The 24014-nt window shown below is 44.4% G+C and overlaps 3 protein-coding genes across 3 annotated transcripts in view; all 3 read right to left on the minus strand.

Moving 5' to 3' along the window:
- The window catches only part of LOC129854024 (SH3 and multiple ankyrin repeat domains protein 2-like), a 271897-nt gene that overhangs the window by 225893 nt on the left and 21990 nt on the right, over positions 1-24014 (minus strand). The window lies entirely within an intron of this gene.
- On the minus strand, positions 2288-3146 carry LOC129852894 (piggyBac transposable element-derived protein 4-like). The gene is made up of 2 exons (XM_055918502.1): positions 2603-3146; positions 2288-2342 (listed from the first exon to the last, which is right to left on the minus strand). Exons 1-2 carry the CDS (start codon positions 3130-3132, stop codon positions 2288-2290), a joined length of 585 nt encoding a protein of 194 aa, XP_055774477.1. The 5' UTR covers positions 3133-3146.
- Positions 8157-14507, minus strand: LOC129852895 (piggyBac transposable element-derived protein 4-like). Its single transcript, XM_055918503.1, has 2 exons — positions 13964-14507; positions 8157-8193 (listed from the first exon to the last, which is right to left on the minus strand). Exons 1-2 carry the CDS (start codon positions 14491-14493, stop codon positions 8157-8159), a joined length of 567 nt encoding a protein of 188 aa, XP_055774478.1. The 5' UTR covers positions 14494-14507.

A 24014-nucleotide genomic window follows, 5' to 3' on the forward strand; every position in this document is an offset into this window, starting at 1 on the left:
GGTCGTCGTCTCCGGTCTACTAGCTGCCACCGATCCCCTTTTCTGTTTTCCTTTTAGTTTGTCTAATTTGTTTCACCTGTTGTGTGTTTAGATTAGGGGTTATTTAAACCCAGTTTGCCCGCTCCCTTTTGTGCGGGCTTGTTTTTCCTGTTTCGTGTTTGTGTTGTGTATTAGTGGATTTTTTTGTAATTCAATTTACTTTGGACATTTCTCTTTACGCGCCCAGTGTTTAGTGTGGCGTCACCGGTTTGTTTGGTGATTACCTTAAGGAATAAAATCCACTCGTTGAAGAGATTCCTGCTCTCTGCACCTGACTCTTATTTCCACCACTGGAATTGTTACAACTTGTCTAAATTGATGGGTCATGCGAAATAAATGCTTTAACCCCCAGCCACATATTGCCAAGTGGATGGGTCTCTACAGAAGGTGTAAATGGTACAGCCAAATGGTTACTGACATAGTAGCAATATCAGAAATAGATAGTGTCAACATAAACAAAATAATATACAGTATGTACAAGAACAACATCAGTGATAGATGAGGTATGCATACAAACAGGGGTAAAGTGGGTGAGCAACAGGATAAAAAAAATTGTAGCAGCAACGTATGGCGTGTGTGTTAGGAGAGACCGGAGTAAGCAAGTGTGAACAGAATGATAAAGGACTTGTGCCGTGATTTCTGTCATTGTCCAAAGTAACCTTTTTCGGGTGAGTGTTCTCGGAGTAAATTAGCATGTCCTGCCCGTGTTCGACTGACACGGGGATCGCCGTTGGGTCCTGCCGTTGCTTAAGTGACAGGGGTTGTTAGTCTTGTTAAAGTAGAAATTGTCTGGAATAGGTCAAATCCAATATAAAACAGCATTGTTACCTAAATGTATTAACGGAAGGGTTCCCAAACACACACACATCAAAGCAGCTGTCATTGTGAAGTTGCTTCTTCAAGGGTTGTTTTGAATGACCAAGCATATTAGATATCTCTATGCTAGTAAGATGGCCACTGTGTTCTCTGAATGTGAAATCTAATTTGTTTAGAAGGGTGGAACACTTTCAGTTGGAGAACAACTTGGGATAAACAAAAGATAGACTTGTCTCCCAAGTATTCCCCCGTCTCTCTCTAGTCCTTTACTTCTCTCTTACACACACACACACAGTGGTGTGAAGTACTTAAGTAAAAATACTTGAAAGTAATACTTAAGTAATTTTTGGGAGTATCTGTACTTTACTATTTATATTTTTGACTACTTTTACTTCACTACATTCCTAAAGAAAATAATGTACTTTTTACTCCATACATTTTCCCTGATACCCAAAAGTGCTCGTTACATTTTGAATGCTTGGCAGGACAGGAAAATGGTCAAATCCACACACTTATCAAGAGAACATTCCTGGTCATCCCTACTGCCTCTGATCTGGAGAACTCACAAAACACATGCTTCGTTTGTAAATGATGCTTGATCTGGTTTACTTAGTAAACACACGCTTCGTTTGTAAATCATGTCTGAGTGTTAGAGCGTACCCCTGGCTATCCATAAAAAACACGAAAATGGTGCCGTCTGGTCTGCTTAATATAAGGAATTTTAAATGATTCACACTTTTACTTTGAATACTTAACCCTTGTGTAGTCTTAACATTCTGTAAATTACCCTTGTCCTAAGGGTCAAAAATGACCCGCCTTCACTAAACCCCTAAAATGAAGCAGCTTAATTGAAATTTTAAACACCAAATCTATATTGCATTTAGAAACAACCTGTCATTCATCACAAACTTTGAATACCTGGGTTTTCCATCTTCACAATTCAGAAAGACTGCATTTAAATCAGTGGACACCACTCGTTTTTATTACAACACACCTGTCATTAATGTTTTCTTTACTAAAGTAGAGGTTTATTATTATTATTGCTAAAGGTACTGCATAGGTGTAAACATACCGTTTTTGCAAGAGATAGCACTTGCATAGCCCAAGAAAGTAGCAGAAATGTGCAGAAAGTAGGTTTGAATGAAACAATAACAGTCTTGAACTTTTTTGGCAACATAGTGATATATTCCTATATGCTGAACAATGAGGAATTCAACTACAAAATATTAGTTTTCTCCAAAAAAATTTAACCATTGCCCCCACCCACAAGGTGCATAAAAAACAACAATAAATAAAAGATAATAGATACAAAACAAAAACATGAAGAACATAAATCAATCAACTTTAATTAGCACATGTAGGACAGTATGCAAGTGTGTGTGCATAGACTTTGCAGATGTATTTCTCACATGTGCAGCACATAGTATTTGTTTTAACAGTCCTTCTTTGGGGAGCAGAATTGGTATTGCCTCCTCTTGCCACCCCAGCTGCAGCCTCAGGTGGATCAGGACAAGATTCAGCCCCCTGAATGGCTTTCACAAGCGCTGCAGAGGCTACTGTACGGGGGAGGCACTCCCTTCTTTGAATGTGTGGGGTTACAAGTGCCTTTCCCAGCGGCTCCGGGAACACCCTCCTCTTGTTCTGCTTGTCAGGCATCCAGGTAGGGTTGATCTTGTTTCATATCACGAAGGCATCGTATGAGGAGACATCAATGATGTTATGGAAGATGACCAGGGGCCAGCGGGCAGTCATCCTCCTGCAGCTGTAAGTTCCAATCACCTTGTCCAGGTTGTCCACGCCTCGTTTGTTGTGGTAATAGTCCAGGATGATGGCTGGCTTCCTGTACTCACGATCACTGATCTCAGCCGTTTTGTGCAGTGTGCTCAGGAGGACCACATTCTTGTTCCTCTTTGGGAAGTAAGAAACTAGAGTGGTGGTGGGGGTGAAGGCAAACTTTGATGAGAAGGCTTCTCTCCCCCTTGTTGCGAGGAGTGCAGGGGGGAGCTCAGGCTTGTTCTTTCTAACTGTGCGAACCATGGTGATCTTCTTCTTCAGGAGCTGCTGTCTGAGTTCATAAGAGATGAAGAAATTGTCACACGTGACATTGTGCCCCCTCAGTCCATCTGTCACATCAAGCACAACCCGCATCCCCTGGTTCTCCTCCGGGCCTCCACTGGTCAGCTTCCCTGTGTGGACTTGCATCTTCCAAGCATAGCTGGATTGTGCGTCACAGGCCACCCATATCTTGATGCCATACTTTGCTGGCTTGCTGGGCATATACTGCCGGAAAGGACAGTAACCTTTTGACAAAAGATATTACTATCAGTAATTAGTATCAGTGTCACAGAAAACAATCACATAAATAAATGATATTACAGCAATACATAAAAAAAATGAACAGCGAAAATCACTTACATTACAGATATGAAAATAAAAATGTACCTCAATGGAACCAGTTGCTCATCCACTGTTACTTCAGGCCCAGGGTTGTGTAGGTATGGCAGACGCTCCACCCACTTCTCCCAGACCTCCAGTTTGTCTCTCGGTTATCAAATCGTAGCATTCTTGAGAAAGTGTGAAAGACGTTCAGTGACATCGTGGCATGAAAAATCGCCCTTCTACTCTCTGCATCCCAGAGACTACATGTAGCCTAGCCTCGGGACCTATACACACCCGCTAAGATTAGCAGCCCTATGTAGGCACGCAGGTCAATCTCATCCATCCTTTTCCAGTTGTCTCCATATTTATGGAAATCCTCAAAATTTGTCATCTCCAGGATGATTTTTTCAATGGCTAGTGTGATGAACATGTAGAATGCTGAGGCGATGTCCTGGCCATGGGCAACTGCATGTCTTGTGGGCCCTGGGGTCATCCTTATGACATTTTATGCTGCCATCCTGCCCTGGTTCTCATATGGTGACAAGGACCATGTTATTTTGCTGTTCTTTGACAAAAATGTCTCTTTCAGCATGGGGGATTTCTTCTTCATCTGAAGATGATGCATCGTGCTCTGGGTTGTATTCTTCTCCATCTTCTTCAGATACCTCCTCCTCTTCTAAATCATTGTTCTCTTTTTCCTCCTGGACATTGAAAAAAATCTGATCTACGACCTGTTAGGAACTGAAACGTGCACTCATGGCTTCGGCAAAGAGAGAACTGGAGGGACTGTCATCTGCAGCACCTTTATAGCCTCTTACTGCATTCCCCATTAGTATACAACGCCTTCAAGAAATTTTTATTTTGTCTGAAATAGTTTTTATTTTGTCTGTGAACTTGAGTCATGTGTGGGGTCTTGGAGTGGAGATGCTGCACATGCACAAGAAAGTTTTAGTTTTGTCTGAGTTCAATCAGTAGCACACAATCTCAATTTCTCATTGTGTGTGCGTGTGCGTGTGTGTGTCTGTGTGTAAATTATTTTATAACTGCCAGGTCAAAAATGACACTAAGACAATCTTTGTACCCTGGTGGTGTACAGCTTTCATGGAAATATGAACAAAGGCGATGTTTCACTTTTTCTAATATTGGGGTCACTCTAGGAAAAGTCCTCAAATTTCAAGTTGAAAAAATATAATTTAGGTGTTTTTCTCTGCTGTTAAACATAGTGGCAGGACATGTTTTACCCTTAAGACAAAACAAGATCTAAGTATATTTTAGCAAATACATTTACTTTTGATACTTAAGTATATTTAAAACCAAATACTTTTAGACTTTTACTCAAGTAGTATTTTACTGGGTGACTTACATATTTAATTGAGTCATTTTCTATTAAAAAAGGTATCTTTACTTTTACTCAAGTATGACAATTGGGTACTTTTTTTTCAACCACTGCACACACACACACACACACATATAAACATACACCCCTCTCTAAAGGAACATTTTCCCTGGAACAGTGGTTCTTTAATTCCTTAATCCTGCGCTATCCCTCCTGGTGAGACTTCCGTGTGAAGCATGTCAATCATACTGTGCATGAAATATGTGTTTATCCTACACTATAATTTATTTAACATTATTTTGGTGGTGCTATGCAGTGTGTGCCACCTAGTGCCTCATAGTGATAGATGTACTAAGCATTTGCACTTTCAGAAGTTGACATGTATACTTTATTACAGTAGATTCAAGTAGATAATTTCAGTAACAGAGGTAGAACCTGTTTAGTAAATCACTTATAGAATCAATGTCAATAGAAGTTTAACTATTTAGTATGCTTTCTCTGAACCTAAATCTGGAGGAATGATGGTCAAGTAGAGTATCCAGATAGAGCCAACAGATTGCAGAACAGAGACTGGAACGAACTTAGCCACTAATCATGATCCCACAGGGGCAGTGAGAATGATTTGGCAGAGTGAAAGTAGCTCGGCTCTCTGGACTGGACATAACCTCTCCTCATCCCCCTCTCGTTGTCTCTTGGCCAGTCCAAACAAGCCCTTTTCAGCTAGCCCCCTATCCATTTGGTTCTCACAGATCAGAGAGGACTGAGTAGACATAGGTAATGTTGTAAAGTCGACCGATAAAGATGAGTTGATTAATCGGTAGATTAGTGGAATGAACAGTCTTCAAACCAGGTCCCTTTCTCTCGTTCTCTACTCATTTTCACCCTTCCATTTTACTTTCACTTGTTACCCCTCCCTTTATTCTCTTTTTATGCTCTTTCTCTCGCAGACTCATCAAACACTCATTCTCTCTCCTAATCTCTCAGTATCATGCCTTGCTCTTTCTCCCTCGGTCTCTCAGCCTCACTTCACAACCTTCCAATTTCCCTCCCTTTCTCTTTGTCTCTCACTGCAACATGTGAATGCAAATAGGCCAACACACAGTGGAGCACTTCCTACAAATTGAGAGGTGTCTAAATGGAGTGTATTAGCCCTCGTAAAAAGGCTGCCCTCCAACAGAAGACCGAAATACGAATTGGAACACCCTCACAGACCCAGAACTTCAGTCCTGTGTCTGCTACGATAACTAGCTAGCTAGCTACTTGGCGTATCACCTTGAGAAAGGGATGTGTCAGACTAGCACCTCCTCAAACAGAGCAGTGAATGTGGTGCTGAAATCCTTTTGGCTTCCGAACAGCCAATGAGCTGAGGCCAGGGCCATAAGGGTCTGAGAGTTTCAGCCAAAAAAACAAAGTGTCCCATTCCCAAACGGACCACTAAACCCTACACCCTATGCACTTGTGGAGATCTGAGAGGATTTGACAGGTGCAATCTTGTCCTCTGATAGGCTAGGTTGAAGTTTCACCATATTCCTTACACCAATCCAATACTCTCACTGTAGATCTCCACAAGTGCATAGGGCGTAGGGTTGAGGGTTCTATTTGGGATTGGGTGTGCTTTCTTCTCTCCTCCACCCTCTGTTTTTCCCTCCCTCCTTCCCTCCAACCTCTCGGTCAACAAGAGATGGAATGGCCAGGTATGGAGGCCAAGTAACAGATGTATGCTAATTTAATTCATCCATGATTCAGTAAGTCTCATCAGTCAGCCTAAGTGTGTGTGGCAGGACAAACAAAACATGGACATGTAGGCTTTATCTCTGTAGATCCGTAGTGGGTGGGTTATGGCCTAAAGAAGCTATTTCCACATATTTAGCTCACTAACAAGTTTCAATGAGGTAGCTAGTGAAGACGTGGACATGGACACTGCAGTACTCACATAGAGCTAAGGCGTAACTTGCTAGTGAATCTGACAAGTCATTCAAGGCAAGCCAGCACTTAATAAAAGGAAGGGAGAGTGAGAGAGAGCAAGAGAGCGAGAGCACTTCTAGTGCCTTCGTATGGAGATGTATTGCCTTGGCCTTAACAGCCCTTCTGCCTTTCTCTTCAAATGCTCTCTCTCCACCTGCTCTTGCGCCTTTTCATCAACGATGATAGTTTGTCTAATTTGTTTCACCTGTTGTGTGTTTAGATTAGGGGTTATTTAAACCCAGTTTGCCCGCTCCCTTTTGTGCGGGCTTGTTTTTCCTGTTTCGTGTTTGTGTTGTGTATTAGTGGATTTTTTTGTAATTCAATTTACTTTGGACATTTCTCTTTACGCGCCCAGTGTTTAGTGTGGCGTCACCGGTTTGTTTGGTGATTACCTTAAGGAATAAAATCCACTCGTTGAAGAGATTCCTGCTCTCTGCACCTGACTCTTATTTCCACCACTGGAATTGTTACAGAAGCCCGCACCATAATAATGGAGTCAGCAGAAGCAGCAACCACTTCTCTCCCATCGATAGAGGAGCGTGTCCATCATCACACCACCGTTCTCCATCGGATAGGGACGGCAATGGACATGATGATGGAGAGGATGGAACGATGGGAGAGGAGTGGTATCCCGACTACAACCCCAGCTCCTTCCCAGACGGCGCAACCTTCTCCATCAACGTCAGCATCAGGTTCGGGTGCATTGCGTCTTGCGCTCCCAAGGGAGTACGATGGAGCGGTGGCTGGGTGCCAGGGGTTTTTGCTCCAGTTGGAGCTCTACTTGGCCACTGTTCGTCCAACTCCCTCTGGAGAGGAGAGTGTTAGCCTCCTCATCTCCTGTCTGACGGGTAGAGCCCTGGAATGGGCTAATGCGGTCTGGAACGGCCCAGACTCGGTTCGAGACAACTACCCAGAGTTCACTCGCCGCTTTCGGGCCGTATTTGACCACCCTCAGGAGGGCCGAGCGGTGGGTGAGAGACTGTTCCACCTCAGACAGGAGACGAGGAGTGCGCAAGACTTCGCTTTGGAGTTCCGGACCTTGGCTGCTGGCGCGGGGTGGAATGACAGGGCCCTGATGGACCATTATCGATGTAGCCTTCGGGATGACGTCCGTCGGGAGCTAGCTTGTCGAGACACTACGCTCTCTCTCGATGAGTTAATTGACATGTCTATACGACTGGACAACCTGCTAGCTGCCCGCGGGCGTTCAGAGGGGGTCCTGTCAGTTCCACCTCCCAGTCCTCCAGCTTCAACCCCGATGGAGTTGGGAGGGGCTGCATCTAGGGGGGCCAGAGGAGGTGGCTTCTCTTGCACCTATTGTGGCAGGAGAGGACACACTTCAGACCGGTGTTGGAGGAGCGCCTCTGGGAGTGGAGATGGCAGGCGGAATACTCCTCGATCACCCCAGGTGAGTAGGCACAAGACTCACCCAGAGCTTCCTGTCGGTCACATGTTTTTGGTTATTTTTTTCCCTGCGTTTTTCCCTTCTCTCCAGCATAAGGCGCTCGTAGACTCAGGCGCAGCTGGGAGTTTTATGGATCGCGGTCTAGCCCGTAAGTTGGGTATTCCGTTGGTGCAGATAGACCCTCCTTTCCCTGTGCACTCCTTAGATAGCCGACCACTAGGGTAGGGGCTGATCAGGGAGGCCAGTGTTTCCGCTGGAAATGGTAACAGGGGGATCATAGGGAGCAGATTAGTTTCTACCTTATTGATTCACCTGGGTTTCCAGTGGTGTTGGGGGTTCCTTGGCTAGCCATTCACAATCCCCTCATTTCCTGGAGACAGGGAGCTCTTCAGGGGTGGTCAGAGGAGTGTTCAGGTAGGTGTGTGGGAGTTTCCATCGGTGCCACCTCGGTGGAGAGTCCAGACCAGGTTTCCACTGTGCGGATTCCCCCGGAATATGCCGATTTGGCTATCGCTTTTAGCAAAAAGAAAGCGACTAAATTACCACCTCATCGACGGTGGGATTGCGTGATAAACCTCCAGGTGAACGCTGCACTTCCCAGGAGTCATGTGTACCCCTTGTCACAGGAGGAGACGTTGGCTATGGAGACATATGTCACGGAAGCTCTGAGACAGGGGTTCATTCGGCCCTCCATGTCACCCGTCTCCTCGAGTTTCTTTTTTGTGAGAAAGAAGGATGGAGGTCTGCGTCCGTGCATTGATTATCGAGGTCTAAATTCAATCACAGTGGGATTTAGTTATCCGCTACCTCTCATCGCTACGGCGGTGGAATCATTCCACGGAGCACGTTTTTTCACAAAACTGGATCTTAGGAGCGCGTATAATTTGGTGCGTATTCGGGAGGGAGACGAGTGGAAAACAGCGTTTAGTACCACATCAGGCCACTATGAGTACCTCGTCATGCCGTATGGGTTAAAGAATGCTCCAGCCGTTTTCCAATCCTTTGTAGATGAGATTCTCAGGGACATGCACGGGCAGGGTGTGGTAGTGTATATTGATGACATCCTGATCTATTCTGCTACACGCGCCGCGCATGTTTCCCTGGTGCGCAGGGTTCTTGGGAGGCTGCTGGAGCATGACCTATACGTCAAGGCTGAGAAATGTGTGTTTTCCAAACAAGCCGTTTCCTTCCTGGGTTATCGCATTTCCACCTCAGGGGTGGTTATGGAGTGTGATCGCGTTAACGCCGTGCGTAATTGGCCGACTCCAACCACGGTAAAGGAGGTGCAGCGGTTTTTAGGGTTTGCCAATTACTACCGGAGGTTTATCCGGGGTTTTGGCCAAGTGGCGGCCCCCATTACCTCACTGCTAAAGGGAGGGCCGGTGCGTCTACAGTGGTCGGCCGAGGCTGAGGGAGCTTTTAACCAGTTGAAGGCACGTTTCACTGAGGCTCCCGTGTTGGCGCATCCGGACCCTTCATTAGCGTTCATAGTGGAGGTGGATGCGTCCGAGGCTGGTGTTGGAGCCGTGCTATCACAGCGCTCGGGCACGCCACCGAAGCTCCGTCCCTGTGCTTTCTTTTCTAAGAAGTTGGGTCCGGCGGAGCGGAACTATGATGTGGGGGACAGGGAGTTACTAGCTATGGTAAAAGCCCTGAAGGTGTGGAGACACTGGCTTGAGGGGGCTAAGTACCCTTTTCTCATCTGGACTGACCATCGCAATCTGGAGTATATCCGAGAGGCGAGGAGATTGAATCCGCGTCAGGCGAGGTGGGCCATGTTCTTTACTCGTTTTAGATTTACGATCTCTTACCGACCAGGTTCCCTCAACACAAAGGCCGACGCGCTGTCTCGTCTCTATGACACGGATGACCGGCCCATCGATCCGACTCCCATCCTTCCCGCCTCTTGTCTGGTGGCTCCGGTGGTATGGGAGGTGGACGCGGACATCGAGCGGGCGTTGAGGGTAGAACCTGCGCCGTCCCAGTGTCCGACTGGCCGTAGGTACGTACCGCTTGGTGTTCGTGATCGATTGATTCGGTGGGCTCACTCAATACCTGCTTCGGGTCATCCGGGGGTGGAGAGGACAGTGCGTGGTCTTAGAGGGAAATACTGGTGGCCCACCTTGGCTAAGGACGTGAGACTATGTCTCCTCCTGCTCGGTATGCGCTCAGAGTAAGGCTCCTAGGCACCTACCAAGGGGGAAGTTACAACCCCTTCCGGTTCCACAACGGCCATGGTCTCATCTATCAGTAGATTTTTTGACGGATCTTCCTCCATCTCAGGGGAACACTACCATTTTGGTCGTTGTGGATCGGTTCTCTAAGTCCTGTCGTCTCCTCCCATTGCCTGGTCTCCCTACGGCCCTACAGACTGCGGAGGCTCTATTTACCCACGTCTTCCGGCATTATGGGGTGCCGGAGGATATCGTATCTGATCGAGGTCCCCAGTTCACGTCCCGGGTATGGAGGGCGTTTATGGAGCGTCTGGGGGTCTCGGTCAGCCTCACCTCTGGGTATCACCCCGAAAGTAATGGGCAGGTGGAGAGAGTGAACCAGGAGGTGGGTAGGTTTCTGAGGTCGTATTGCCAGGACCGGCCAGGAGAATGGGCGAGGTACGTCCCGTGGGCGGAGTTGGCCCAGAACTCACTCCGCCACTCATCTACGAACATGTCGCCCTTCGAGTGTGTACTGGGGTACCAGCCGGTCCTGGCTCCGTGGCACCAGAGCCAGACTGAGGCTCCTGCGGTGGAGGAATGGGTACAGCGCTCTAGAGAGACCTGGCGAGCGGTCCAGGACTCTCTCAAGCAGGCCAGTGAACGGCAGAAGAGGAGCGCTGACCGCCACCGCAGTGAGGCCCCTGTGTTTGCACCAGGGGACAGGGTCTGGCTCTCGGCCCGAAACCTGCCCCTCCGCCTGCCCTGCCGGAAGCTGGGGCCGCAGTGTGTGGGGCCATTTAAAGTCCTGAGGAGGATAAACGAGGTGTGTTATAGGTTACAACTTCCCTCTTACTATCGTATTAACCCCTCGTTTCATGTGTCTCTCCTCAGGCCGGTGGTAGCTGGTCCCCTGCAGGAAGGTGAGGTACCGGAGGTCCCTCCTCCCCCTCTCGACATTGAGGGGTCCCCGGCGTATAGGATAAGAGCCATTCTGGACTCAAGACGCCGGGTGAGGGGCCTGCAGTACCTCGTGGACTGGGAGGGGTACGGTCCGGAGGAGAGATGCTGGGTACCGGTGGGGGACATCTTGGATCCGTCCCTTTTGAGGGACTTCCACCGCCTCCATCCGGAGCGCCCTGCTCCTCGCCCTCCGGGTCGTCCTCGAGGCCGGAGTCGGCGCGCTGCGGGAGCCGCGCGTTGGGAGGGGGGTACTGTTACGAGTCCCGCCGAGGATGGTGCCTCTTCCCGTTCGGGCGGCGCTCGGCGGTCGTCGTCTCCGGTCTACTAGCTGCCACCGATCCCCTTTTCTGTTTTCCTTTTAGTTTGTCTAATTTGTTTCACCTGTTGTGTGTTTAGATTAGGGGTTATTTAAACCCAGTTTGCCCGCTCCCTTTTGTGCGGGCTTGTTTTTCCTGTTTCGTGTTTGTGTTGTGTATTAGTGGATTTTTTTGTAATTCAATTTACTTTGGACATTTCTCTTTACGCGCCCAGTGTTTAGTGTGGCGTCACCGGTTTGTTTGGTGATTACCTTAAGGAATAAAATCCACTCGTTGAAGAGATTCCTGCTCTCTGCACCTGACTCTTATTTCCACCACTGGAATTGTTACAACTTGTCTAAATTGATGGGTCATGCGAAATAAATGCTTTAACCCCCAGCCACATATTGCCAAGTGGATGGGTCTCTACAGAAGGTGTAAATGGTACAGCCAAATGGTTACTGACATAGTAGCAATATCAGAAATAGATAGTGTCAACATAAACAAAATAATATACAGTATGTACAAGAACAACATCAGTGATAGATGAGGTATGCATACAAACAGGGGTAAAGTGGGTGAGCAACAGGATAAAAAAAATTGTAGCAGCAACGTATGGCGTGTGTGTTAGGAGAGACCGGAGTAAGCAAGTGTGAACAGAATGATAAAGGACTTGTGCCGTGATTTCTGTCATTGTCCAAAGTAACCTTTTTCGGGTGAGTGTTCTCGGAGTAAATTAGCATGTCCTGCCCGTGTTCGACTGACACGGGGATCGCCGTTGGGTCCTGCCGTTGCTTAAGTGACAGGGGTTGTTAGTCTTGTTAAAGTAGAAATTGTCTGGAATAGGTCAAATCCAATATAAAACAGCATTGTTACCTAAATGTATTAACGGAAGGGTTCCCAAACACACACACATCAAAGCAGCTGTCATTGTGAAGTTGCTTCTTCAAGGGTTGTTTTGAATGACCAAGCATATTAGATATCTCTATGCTAGTAAGATGGCCACTGTGTTCTCTGAATGTGAAATCTAATTTGTTTAGAAGGGTGGAACACTTTCAGTTGGAGAACAACTTGGGATAAACAAAAGATAGACTTGTCTCCCAAGTATTCCCCCGTCTCTCTCTAGTCCTTTACTTCTCTCTTACACACACACACACAGTGGTGTGAAGTACTTAAGTAAAAATACTTGAAAGTAATACTTAAGTAATTTTTGGGAGTATCTGTACTTTACTATTTATATTTTTGACTACTTTTACTTCACTACATTCCTAAAGAAAATAATGTACTTTTTACTCCATACATTTTCCCTGATACCCAAAAGTGCTCGTTACATTTTGAATGCTTGGCAGGACAGGAAAATGGTCAAATCCACACACTTATCAAGAGAACATTCCTGGTCATCCCTACTGCCTCTGATCTGGAGAACTCACAAAACACATGCTTCGTTTGTAAATGATGCTTGATCTGGTTTACTTAGTAAACACACGCTTCGTTTGTAAATCATGTCTGAGTGTTAGAGCGTACCCCTGGCTATCCATAAAAAACACGAAAATGGTGCCGTCTGGTCTGCTTAATATAAGGAATTTTAAATGATTCACACTTTTACTTTGAATACTTAACCCTTGTGTAGTCTTAACATTCTGTAAATTACCCTTGTCCTAAGGGTCAAAAATGACCCGCCTTCACTAAACCCCTAAAATGAAGCAGCTTAATTGAAATTTTAAACACCAAATCTATATTGCATTTAGAAACAACCTGTCATTCATCACAAACTTTGAATACCTGGGTTTTCCATCTTCACAATTCAGAAAGACTGCATTTAAATCAGTGGACACCACTCGTTTTTATTACAACACACCTGTCATTAATGTTTTCTTTACTAAAGTAGAGGTTTATTATTATTATTGCTAAAGGTACTGCATAGGTGTAAACATACCGTTTTTGCAAGAGATAGCACTTGCATAGCCCAAGAAAGTAGCAGAAATGTGCAGAAAGTAGGTTTGAATGAAACAATAACAGTCTTGAACTTTTTTGGCAACATAGTGATATATTCCTATATGCTGAACAATGAGGAATTCAACTACAAAATATTAGTTTTCTCCAAAAAAATTTAACCATTGCCCCCACCCACAAGGTGCATAAAAAACAACAATAAATAAAAGATAATAGATACAAAACAAAAACATGAAGAACATAAATCAATCAACTTTAATTAGCACATGTAGGACAGTATGCAAGTGTGTGTGCATAGACTTTGCAGATGTATTTCTCACATGTGCAGCACATAGTATTTGTTTTAACAGTCCTTCTTTGGGGAGCAGAATTGGTATTGCCTCCTCTTGCCACCCCAGCTGCAGCCTCAGGTGGATCAGGACAAGATTCAGCCCCCTGAATGGCTTTCACAAGCGCTGCAGAGGCTACTGTACGGGGGAGGCACTCCCTTCTTTGAATGTGTGGGGTTACAAGTGCCTTTCCCAGCGGCTCCGGGAACACCCTCCTCTTGTTCTGCTTGTCAGGCATCCAGGTAGGGTTGATCTTGTTTCATATCACGAAGGCATCGTATGAGGAGACATCAATGATGTTATGGAAGATGACCAGGGGCCAGCGGGCAGTCATCCTCCTGCAGCTGTAAGTTCCAATCACCTTGTCCAGGTTGTCCACGCCTCGTTTGTTGTGGTAATAGTCCAGGATGATGGCTGGCTTCCTGTACTCACGATCACTGATCTCAGCCGTTTTGTGCAGTGTGCTCAGGAGGACCACATTCTTGTTCCTCTTTGGGAAGTAAGAAACTAGAGTGGTGGTGGGGGTGAAGGCAAACTTTGATGAGAAGGCTTCTCTCCCCCTTGTTGCGAGGAGTGCAGGGGGGAGCTCAGGCTTGTTCTTTCTAACTGTGCGAACCATGGTGATCTTCTTCTTCAGGAGCTGCTGTCTGAGTTCATAAGAGATGAAGAAATTGTCACACGTGACATTGTGCCCCCTCAGTCCATCTGTCACATCAAGCACAACCCGCATCCCCTGGTTCTCCTCCGGGCCTCCACTGGTCAGCTTCCCTGTGTGGACTTGCATCTTCCAAGCATAGCTGGATTGTGCGTCACAGGCCACCCATATCTTGATGCCATACTTTGCTGGCTTGCTGGGCATATACTGCCGGAAAGGACAGTAACCTTTTGACAAAAGATATTACTATCAGTAATTAGTATCAGTGTCACAGAAAACAATCACATAAATAAATGATATTACAGCAATACATAAAAAAAATGAACAGCGAAAATCACTTACATTACAGATATGAAAATAAAAATGTACCTCAATGGAACCAGTTGCTCATCCACTGTTACTTCAGGCCCAGGGTTGTGTAGGTATGGCAGACGCTCCACCCACTTCTCCCAGACCTCCAGTTTGTCTCTCGGTTATCAAATCGTAGCATTCTTGAGAAAGTGTGAAAGACGTTCAGTGACATCGTGGCATGAAAAATCGCCCTTCTACTCTCTGCATCCCAGAGACTACATGTAGCCTAGCCTCGGGACCTATACACACCCGCTAAGATTAGCAGCCCTATGTAGGCACGCAGGTCAATCTCATCCATCCTTTTCCAGTTGTCTCCATATTTATGGAAATCCTCAAAATTTGTCATCTCCAGGATGATTTTTTCAATGGCTAGTGTGATGAACATGTAGAATGCTGAGGCGATGTCCTGGCCATGGGCAACTGCATGTCTTGTGGGCCCTGGGGTCATCCTTATGACATTTTATGCTGCCATCCTGCCCTGGTTCTCATATGGTGACAAGGACCATGTTATTTTGCTGTTCTTTGACAAAAATGTCTCTTTCAGCATGGGGGATTTCTTCTTCATCTGAAGATGATGCATCGTGCTCTGGGTTGTATTCTTCTCCATCTTCTTCAGATACCTCCTCCTCTTCTAAATCATTGTTCTCTTTTTCCTCCTGGACATTGAAAAAAATCTGATCTACGACCTGTTAGGAACTGAAACGTGCACTCATGGCTTCGGCAAAGAGAGAACTGGAGGGACTGTCATCTGCAGCACCTTTATAGCCTCTTACTGCATTCCCCATTAGTATACAACGCCTTCAAGAAATTTTTATTTTGTCTGAAATAGTTTTTATTTTGTCTGTGAACTTGAGTCATGTGTGGGGTCTTGGAGTGGAGATGCTGCACATGCACAAGAAAGTTTTAGTTTTGTCTGAGTTCAATCAGTAGCACACAATCTCAATTTCTCATTGTGTGTGCGTGTGCGTGTGTGTGTCTGTGTGTAAATTATTTTATAACTGCCAGGTCAAAAATGACACTAAGACAATCTTTGTACCCTGGTGGTGTACAGCTTTCATGGAAATATGAACAAAGGCGATGTTTCACTTTTTCTAATATTGGGGTCACTCTAGGAAAAGTCCTCAAATTTCAAGTTGAAAAAATATAATTTAGGTGTTTTTCTCTGCTGTTAAACATAGTGGCAGGACATGTTTTACCCTTAAGACAAAACAAGATCTAAGTATATTTTAGCAAATACATTTACTTTTGATACTTAAGTATATTTAAAACCAAATACTTTTAGACTTTTACTCAAGTAGTATTTTACTGGGTGACTTACATATTTAATTGAGTCATTTTCTATTAAAAAAGGTATCTTTACTTTTACTCAAGTATGACAATTGGGTACTTTTTTTTCAACCACTGCACACACACACACACACACATATAAACATACACCCCTCTCTAAAGGAACATTTTCCCTGGAACAGTGGTTCTTTAATTCCTTAATCCTGCGCTATCCCTCCTGGTGAGACTTCCGTGTGAAGCATGTCAATCATACTGTGCATGAAATATGTGTTTATCCTACACTATAATTTATTTAACATTATTTTGGTGGTGCTATGCAGTGTGTGCCACCTAGTGCCTCATAGTGATAGATGTACTAAGCATTTGCACTTTCAGAAGTTGACATGTATACTTTATTACAGTAGATTCAAGTAGATAATTTCAGTAACAGAGGTAGAACCTGTTTAGTAAATCACTTATAGAATCAATGTCAATAGAAGTTTAACTATTTAGTATGCTTTCTCTGAACCTAAATCTGGAGGAATGATGGTCAAGTAGAGTATCCAGATAGAGCCAACAGATTGCAGAACAGAGACTGGAACGAACTTAGCCACTAATCATGATCCCACAGGGGCAGTGAGAATGATTTGGCAGAGTGAAAGTAGCTCGGCTCTCTGGACTGGACATAACCTCTCCTCATCCCCCTCTCGTTGTCTCTTGGCCAGTCCAAACAAGCCCTTTTCAGCTAGCCCCCTATCCATTTGGTTCTCACAGATCAGAGAGGACTGAGTAGACATAGGTAATGTTGTAAAGTCGACCGATAAAGATGAGTTGATTAATCGGTAGATTAGTGGAATGAACAGTCTTCAAACCAGGTCCCTTTCTCTCGTTCTCTACTCATTTTCACCCTTCCATTTTACTTTCACTTGTTACCCCTCCCTTTATTCTCTTTTTATGCTCTTTCTCTCGCAGACTCATCAAACACTCATTCTCTCTCCTAATCTCTCAGTATCATGCCTTGCTCTTTCTCCCTCGGTCTCTCAGCCTCACTTCACAACCTTCCAATTTCCCTCCCTTTCTCTTTGTCTCTCACTGCAACATGTGAATGCAAATAGGCCAACACACAGTGGAGCACTTCCTACAAATTGAGAGGTGTCTAAATGGAGTGTATTAGCCCTCGTAAAAAGGCTGCCCTCCAACAGAAGACCGAAATACGAATTGGAACACCCTCACAGACCCAGAACTTCAGTCCTGTGTCTGCTACGATAACTAGCTAGCTAGCTACTTGGCGTATCACCTTGAGAAAGGGATGTGTCAGACTAGCACCTCCTCAAACAGAGCAGTGAATGTGGTGCTGAAATCCTTTTGGCTTCCGAACAGCCAATGAGCTGAGGCCAGGGCCATAAGGGTCTGAGAGTTTCAGCCAAAAAAACAAAGTGTCCCATTCCCAAACGGACCACTAAACCCTACACCCTATGCACTTGTGGAGATCTGAGAGGATTTGACAGGTGCAATCTTGTCCTCTGATAGGCTAGGTTGAAGTTTCACCATATTCCTTACACCAATCCAATACTCTCACTGTAGATCTCCACAAGTGCATAGGGCGTAGGGTTGAGGGTTCTATTTGGGATTGGGTGTGCTTTCTTCTCTCCTCCACCCTCTGTTTTTCCCTCCCTCCTTCCCTCCAACCTCTCGGTCAACAAGAGATGGAATGGCCAGGTATGGAGGCCAAGTAACAGATGTATGCTAATTTAATTCATCCATGATTCAGTAAGTCTCATCAGTCAGCCTAAGTGTGTGTGGCAGGACAAACAAAACATGGACATGTAGGCTTTATCTCTGTAGATCCGTAGTGGGTGGGTTATGGCCTAAAGAAGCTATTTCCACATATTTAGCTCACTAACAAGTTTCAATGAGGTAGCTAGTGAAGACGTGGACATGGACACTGCAGTACTCACATAGAGCTAAGGCGTAACTTGCTAGTGAATCTGACAAGTCATTCAAGGCAAGCCAGCACTTAATAAAAGGAAGGGAGAGTGAGAGAGAGCAAGAGAGCGAGAGCACTTCTAGTGCCTTCGTATGGAGATGTATTGCCTTGGCCTTAACAGCCCTTCTGCCTTTCTCTTCAAATGCTCTCTCTCCACCTGCTCTTGCGCCTTTTCATCAACGATGATATCCACTTCTACTTTAAAGCTATTGAAAGCGATGAGTCCACCCTTGAGTGTGTACCAATACTCAAGGAATGTCAGTGATACCATAGTGACTCAAGGTGGGTGACGCCGTCATACAAGGGTAACACTTTCTATGAGCCACGCAAGTGTGATGCATTATGAATGCATGTAAAGGCACTTATAGACTGTTACAATGGGCTGTTCAATGTATTAAAACCCCAAAAGATTTAAGTGAGAAGTAGGCATTGGTCTGAAGCTGAAAGAATAATGGAAATTCACATGAGCACCACAATGCCTACTTCACCCATGGTCTACCAAGGTTTTCAAGCACACAGCTTTGACCTACTAGAGTAGCTATGTTGGTCTAATGTAGTTCCAATAATGTGTAGGCAGATTGAGAAGGTTTGAATCCTAACCCATCTGCCTAACTTATACTCTGAGAGGAGGTGCACCCACAATAATGGGATTTGTGCTGCATACAAGGTAAGGTATTGCATTCTTCTAACCCCACACTAAGCCCATTCTACACGTTAAGCTTTTCCTTAACTATATGAAACCAAGCTTTTATACTTACAATACCGTCTGGCTTGATTGAGTGAGCCGTTTTGTCTTTTAGTAAATGTGCTGCCTGCCTGTACTTCCTTAAACCTTTATTTTAACAATGCATGTAAATTAGAAATAAATATTCCTAACACATTTTTGGGTCAGTAGGTGCCCAACATGAAAACAGGTGGTGGTGTGTGGGAGACAGTCACTCATATAGATATAGAGGTCTGCATATCGGATTGCTGCAACCATTAGCTTACCTGTGTAATATTGACATAAAATGAAAATCAAATGTACTTGTCAAACGTGCTGCATACAACAGGGGTAGACCTTACAGTGAAATGCATACTTAGAGTTGGAACCATTTCATAAGCTCAGAACCACTTGTTTTACAAACATGGTCCTTTTTAATCAATTACAATTCTTCTTTCAAATTACTATGTATTTGTTTTTGCAATTATGATGATGCTACAATAATACACATTTACAATAGGCCTATATCTAACAAATACATAACCTAATGATACTGTATACACATAAGGATTAAAATTAAGTGTCTATTGACGCACCCGTGCATGAATCTAAGTAAGATCATAAAACAAATCCACAGCAAAATCCGTCAGTTTAAGCTAGAGATATTTTTTGTTGTTGCATGGAAGGTTGCCAAGCTACAGTGGTGTTTGTCAGATCATGATACATCCCGAAAATCGGTCTTCTCATGAAAACATCTGTAGCCGTCTGGGCTACAAACTAACATGACCCCAAAGTGGAAAGATGAGACTCTCACGTTTTGCTCTGCACTATTTTTTTCTCTACGACCCTGCAAGTGTCACGGGACTCGTCTGAAGGTAACCTATACAAATTAATGGAAGTATGGAGGTAGTTTTGTGCCAACGAAACGAAGGGGTTAAATGTGACCCGTTTTAGGAAACTAGGCGCATGTTGCAAGTCACGACTTCACAGGATAGCCATTTGAAAAGAATATATATATATTATCAGAAATGCCATCTGGAACATGTGAACTTTCATGTGCCTTCATAATAAACGTGTATGCCATCTGTAAATATTAATACAATTGTTAAATTACGAGCCTTGTTGGTTAAGCCACAGAAAAGACGGCAACCTTCCCACTTGCCATGATTGGCTGAGATAATTACTGGGCTGGACATGGTCGAGAGAGGAGTTCGAATTGGTCTGCCATATAGAAAGCTTCTGTCTATTTGAGCTAGTCAGTCTGTGTTGGTAATCCTGTTGAACGCAGCTTTTTCCAAAAATGTATCCTGCCTGACTCTGACCTGATCACGAACCTCTGCCTGCCCTCGACCTGCCCTTTGCCTGCCCCGTGTTCCTAATAAATCATCTGGGAACTGAACTACCCGCCTCCCGTGTCTGCATCTGGGTCATATCCTGAGTTGTGATAGCTATTAGAAGGACACTGTAAAGTCCATTGTCCCTATGAAAAATATGTATTTGGCTGTTTGAGAAGGTTTGAATGCAAAGCAACCTCCCTACACATTGTTGGAAGTAGAATAGACCAACATAGCTACTGTAGTAGGTCAAAGATGTGTGTTGGAAAAGCATGGGTGAAGTAGGCATTGTGGTGCTAGTGAATTTCCTTTCTTTTTCGGCTATGGATCAATGCCTACATGTATATATATTTACATGACATTTTAGTAATTTAGCACACTCTTATCCATAGCGACTTACAGGAGCAATTACGTATAAGTGCCTTGTTCAAGTGCACATCGGCAGATTTTTACTATTCGACCCTTTCGGTTACTGGCCCAACACTCCTAACTGCTGTTAGTGTTATATTGTAACTTTTTTTTCTATTTTGATTTATTACTTTTTAACTCTGCGTTGTTGGGCAAGGGTTCGGAAGTAAGCACTAAAGTCTACAATTGTATTTGGTGCATGTGAAAATTAACATTTGATTTGACTTTGAGAGTTTGAGAGCTGGTCTCTCCACCGTTCTCTCCTCCGTTGTAGCATGACGAGCGCAGTACAAGTACACACCACACTCCCTATCCTCTGAGACTCAATGATTTTCAACAAACCCAGTCACTAAATAAAAACAAAATCAGACACCGTGCATGTGTGCATGCTGATGTACATGTGTCAAAAATACACACGAAAGAGACTGGTCAAAAACATGCCTGGAAGTCTGGTCCTAAAGGTGGCACTGGTCGGTCAGTGCCAACAAGACCCGCTGTACCAAACCAGCCATACTGTACCAACAGCGCCAGTGCCGATCAATCTGACTGCACTACTGCCTACCCCCCCCCCCACACACGCTCACCACTGATAAGACAGAAAAGCCCGTATCTATGGCAGCATCTCAACCACCACCTGCCTGCTCTGACAGTCGAGCCGTGACAAAAGCCAAGAGGTCACTGATAAACAAATGTCACACCTCGTCTCCCATTCTCGCCGCCTGCAAAGCCTTCTGGGAAACCTCATCACAGTGAGCAAACCATACATTTCTCGCTTTGCCTCCGAAGTAACAAAGGACATCAAACCTGCCTCCTTTTGTGCATTTTCTGCACTGGCAGATTTCTGAGTGTTGACACACACCACAGCCTCTGAATGATTTCTGAATGGTTTCCCCCACTGAGCTCTCATTCTGCGGGTGGTGAGAAAGGGTGAGAGCTTCTCAAATGAGGATAATCATCACTCTTTATCTCCAAATGGCTGTTTTGTTGTGTATAATTTCCCCTGGAGATCTATTAAACCGGGCAGAGCAGGGGCATTCAACACATACTACTTGACGGAAATTGAAAAATGTTAATATCCGCAATGAACACAATCCATTGTCAGAGTGGTAATGATAAGAAAACAGTGATTACTTTTTATCATTGCATTAATATGAGGCCTCAAGCAATAATTACCAAATGTGGGGGATATCAGATGGACACTACCGGTCTAAAGTTTTAGAACACCTACTCATTCAAGGGTTTTTATTTATTTTTACTATTTTCTACATTGTAGAATAATACATCAAAATTATGAAAACACATATGGAATCATGTAGTAAAAAAGTGTTAAATCAAAATATATTTTATATTTGAGATTCTTCAAAGTAGCTACGCTTTGCCTTCATGACAGCTTTGCACACACTTGGCATTCTCTCAACCAGCTTCATGAGGTAGTCACCTGGAATGCATTTCAATTAACAGGTGTGCCTTGTTAAAAGTTTATTTGTGGAAATTCTTTCCTTCTTAATGCGTTTGAGCCAATCAGTTGTGTTGTGACAAGGTGGGGGGTAATACAGAAGATAGCCCTATTTGGTAAAACAGCTCAAATAAGCAAAGAGAAATGACAGTCCATCATTATTAAGTCAATACGGAAAATATCAAGTGCTGTGGCAAAACAATCAAGCACTATGATGAAACTGGCTCCCATGAGGACCGCCACAGGAATGGAACAACCAGAGTTCTCTGCTGCAGAGGATAAGTTCATTAGAGTAACCAGCCTCAGAAATTTCAGCCCAAATAAATGCACATCTCAACAACTGTTCAGAGGAGACTGCGTGAATCAGGCCTTCATGGTCAAATTGCTGCAAAGAAACCACTACTAAAAGGACACCAATAGAAGAAGAGACTTGCTTGGGTCAAGAAACACAAGCAATGTGACATTAGACCAGCGGAAATTTGTGCTTTGGTCTGGAGTCCAAATTTGCGATTTTTGGTTCCAACTGCTGTGTCTTTGTCAGACGCGGTGTGGGTGAATGGGCGATCTATGTCACAGTTACTCCCGCTTCCCCTCTCCGGCGCTCGACGTCACCGGTTGTCTCATCAGCACCTGCACCTCATGACACTCACCTGGACTCTATCACCTTCCTGATTACCTCCCCTATATTTGTCACTCCCCCTGGTTCTTTCCTCAGGCATTATTGACTCTGTTTCTGTTTCATGTCTGTACACTGTTCGTGTTTCTTGTTTTGTACTATGTTCTATGTTCTACTATTACATTTGCCCTCCCTGTACTTGGTTCCCGACTCCCAGCGTACACGTTACAATCTCCGCATGTGTATTTCCCATCGTAAAGCACGGAGAAGGAGGTGTTATGGTGTGGGGGTGCTTTGGTGGTGACACTGTCAGTGATTTATTTAGAATTCAAGGCACACTTAACCAGCATGGCTACCACAGCATTCTGCAGCGTTACGCCATCCCATCTGGTTTGGGCTTAGTGGGACTATCATTTTTTTTTCAACAGGACAATGACCCAACACACCTCCAGGCTGTGTAAGGGCTATTGACCAAGAAGTAGAGTGATGGAGTCGTGCGTTATTTCATAGTTTTGATGTCTTCAATATTATTCTACAATGAAGAAAATAGTAAAAAATAAATAAAAACCCTTGAATGAGTAGGTGTTCTAAAACTTTAGACCGGTAGTGTATGTCCAATTGAAAACAAACCATTCGTTAATGAGGAAGGAGCCTTCTGATTGCACTCACACTTAAAGCTATTTCTGCGGTTTTGCTATAATTAGCTGAGCGACTCAATTAGTAAATTGCTAATGAATGGTACAGTAAGTTGTTGGTACCCAATGCCTGTCAACATACTTTAAAATTTGAAATGTTAAGGCATTTTAAAAGAAACTATTTAATTTAACCATCCTGTCTTTGACAGAGAAACAGTTGCAGATTGAAACAGAGTTCCCTTCTTCATGACAGCGAGATATGGAAAGCTTGTCACAGTGTGGGTATTCCTAAACTTATACAGTGTCAGCCTGACATCATCTTTACCAATTGGAGGACAACAAAACACTAGTGATAGGGGAAAATGTTTTTAAAAGTTACATTTTGAAATATTATTTTGGGACGATAGAGAGAGCTTCTAGTCCTAAAAACAGGAAATTAGTTACCTCTGGGTTGTTTAGCAATTCCTATAGGGAAAAATAGGATTTTATGATAAACACAAGAGCTTAACACAGGCTTAGCAGATCTTATACGTTTTGTTCTATGAGATAATAACAGTCAGTTATCTTGACCTTTATGAATTATGAAGGGGTCTCTGGTCTAGCACTAACACCGAAGCACCAGCTACCTCAGTACTCCAAAAGACTCACTGCATGCCTAGACCCAGTTATAGGCTCCGTGCCAGGCGCTACGCAGATGACGGCCAGCCACCTTGTGGGGCCCATCCTGATCGTGACGGTGCTGCTGACCTGGCGAAATTCCAAGCACGCCGTGACCACCTCACAGCCGGACTCACCAAGTTCAACGACAAGCCAGAGAACTACTGGGCTTGGAAGTCAACTTTCACCAATGCCATTGAAGGCCTTGACCTGAAGCCTAGTGAGGAACTCAACCTACTAATTAACCCTTTCATGGGTGAGTTCCAAATATCTCTAACGGTCCCAGCGTGTGTTTTTTCATGCATGTGATTT

This window comes from Salvelinus fontinalis, chromosome 4, assembly GCF_029448725.1.
Source record: "Salvelinus fontinalis isolate EN_2023a chromosome 4, ASM2944872v1, whole genome shotgun sequence".
NCBI lineage: Eukaryota > Metazoa > Chordata > Actinopteri > Salmoniformes > Salmonidae > Salvelinus > Salvelinus fontinalis.